Source organism: Myotis lucifugus, unplaced genomic scaffold (assembly GCF_000147115.1).
Source record: "Myotis lucifugus unplaced genomic scaffold, Myoluc2.0 scaffold_41, whole genome shotgun sequence".
Lineage (NCBI taxonomy): Eukaryota > Metazoa > Chordata > Mammalia > Chiroptera > Vespertilionidae > Myotis > Myotis lucifugus.
Genome location: NW_005871089.1, coordinates 5612163 through 5613724, shown reverse-complemented (window position 1 = coordinate 5613724; position 1562 = coordinate 5612163). Strand labels below are relative to the sequence as shown.

Genomic DNA, 1562 nt, shown 5'->3' with positions numbered 1-1562 from the left:
ATAGTATGTCTCAGTCTCAGGTGAGGCAGATGGGTCAGGGAAGGTCAGTCTAAAGTCCTGGCTTTCACAAAATTCTGGATTGAGTACACGCCTTTGTGAACCTGATTTCCTGTAATCACTGCCCTTTTCTCTCCACACCTCCTTTTGAACTGCAGACTCTGGCTTGGTTGTCCCAAGTGTTTCCTATGAGCTACATAAAAAGCTGTTGTCTGTGGCTGAAAAGCATGGGTTGACTCTGGAGCGGAGACTGGAGATGACAGGCGTGTGCGCCAGTCAGATGGCACTGACTCTACTTGGAGGACCCAACAGGTAAATGCCTCTGGATTGGCGGGGGTGAGTGTGGGTTGATGCTGCTCTCTTGGGCCCCACCACAGAGCCTCACACAAGAGGCATTCATTAGATAGTTGCTGCTTGTCTAATAGGAATGCCTTTATGAAGTAACTTTCCTGAATGCTGGAGGTTTTTGTTTGTTTCTCTAATCCATCTCTTGTGAGTCCTCATTTTTCTCCCAGCAAGCCACACTTTGACTTTCTTTCCTGATAAGAGCTGGCTTTGAGAATGATGCTGACTACCAGAGGCCTGCCTTCTAAGAACCTTCAGAGATCCAGCCTTTGGCACTTGTCATTCAAAGGGGCTGGGGTACAAATCAATCCTGAGTTTCATACCTGAGAACTTCCAAAACCACCCTGACAGTTGGGTGAGAGAGCTGGAATTTGTTATCTTTGCACCTATCATTTTGGTTTATGTATCAGGAGCAGTGCTTAATTTTATTTGTGGACATTTACTGATACAATGTACTAGCCTTGTGCTAGGACTAGGGATACAGAGAAGGAGAAAACACTGCTTCTGCCCTCTAGTAGCTTAATGGGGCCCCCAAAAAGTACTATGCTGTGGTAGAGGAAAAAGAAGATTCTCCAGCAAGCCACCTTTTTTCCTACTCCAGGAAGAAGCCAATCGCCCTTCCTAGAGCAGGGCATCCAAGCTGAGTCCTGCAGAGGAAGGGCATTTAACAGGGACAGCAGGAAGGGAGAAAAGTTGTCTAGATCTATGGAGTAGCATGTGCCAAGAGCAGAGAGAATTGAGAGACCATGGAAGGTGAGGGGGGGCTGTAAGTCATTAAGTATGGCTGGAAAATAGGGCTTGGTGCGACTGAGCAGTAGGGAGCTGCTGAAGGGATTTTAGTAGGGATGTGACATGAATAGTCTTGGGTTTTACAAAGATGACTTTGGCTGAGTAGATTAAGTGGAGGCAAGACTGGAGACATTGAGACCAGTTAGCAAACTGTAACAGAAAACTGAGCCAGGGGCTAAATGATAGTGGCCTCAACCAGGGAATTAGAGATCAGAGAAGGGGAGATAGGTGGAGGATTTTTTTTTTTTGTTTGTTTTACGGATAAAAATCAACAGGCAGGGCCATTGAATTGAAATGGAATGTGGGAAGGTGATTGGAAAGTGGAGAGGTCTGTAGGTCACTGAACTTTAAGCTTTCCAACATGGGATATCTTGTTTGGAGGGTGATAACATTCACTGTGATAGGGAATGGTGAGAAGAGCAAGTTTGGAG

The 1562-nt window shown here is 46.0% G+C and overlaps 1 protein-coding gene across 3 annotated transcripts in view; it reads left to right on the top strand.

Annotated features, from left to right (window-relative positions):
* Positions 1-1562, top strand: part of EDC3 (enhancer of mRNA decapping 3) — a 105948-nt gene that overhangs the window by 92715 nt on the left and 11671 nt on the right. For all 3 annotated transcript variants that reach the window (XM_006087873.3, XM_006087870.3, XM_023753106.1), the window contains one exon: positions 156-309. In XM_006087873.3, the coding sequence (XP_006087935.1) occupies positions 156-309 (154 nt within the window). The remainder of the gene's footprint in view (positions 1-155; positions 310-1562) is intronic.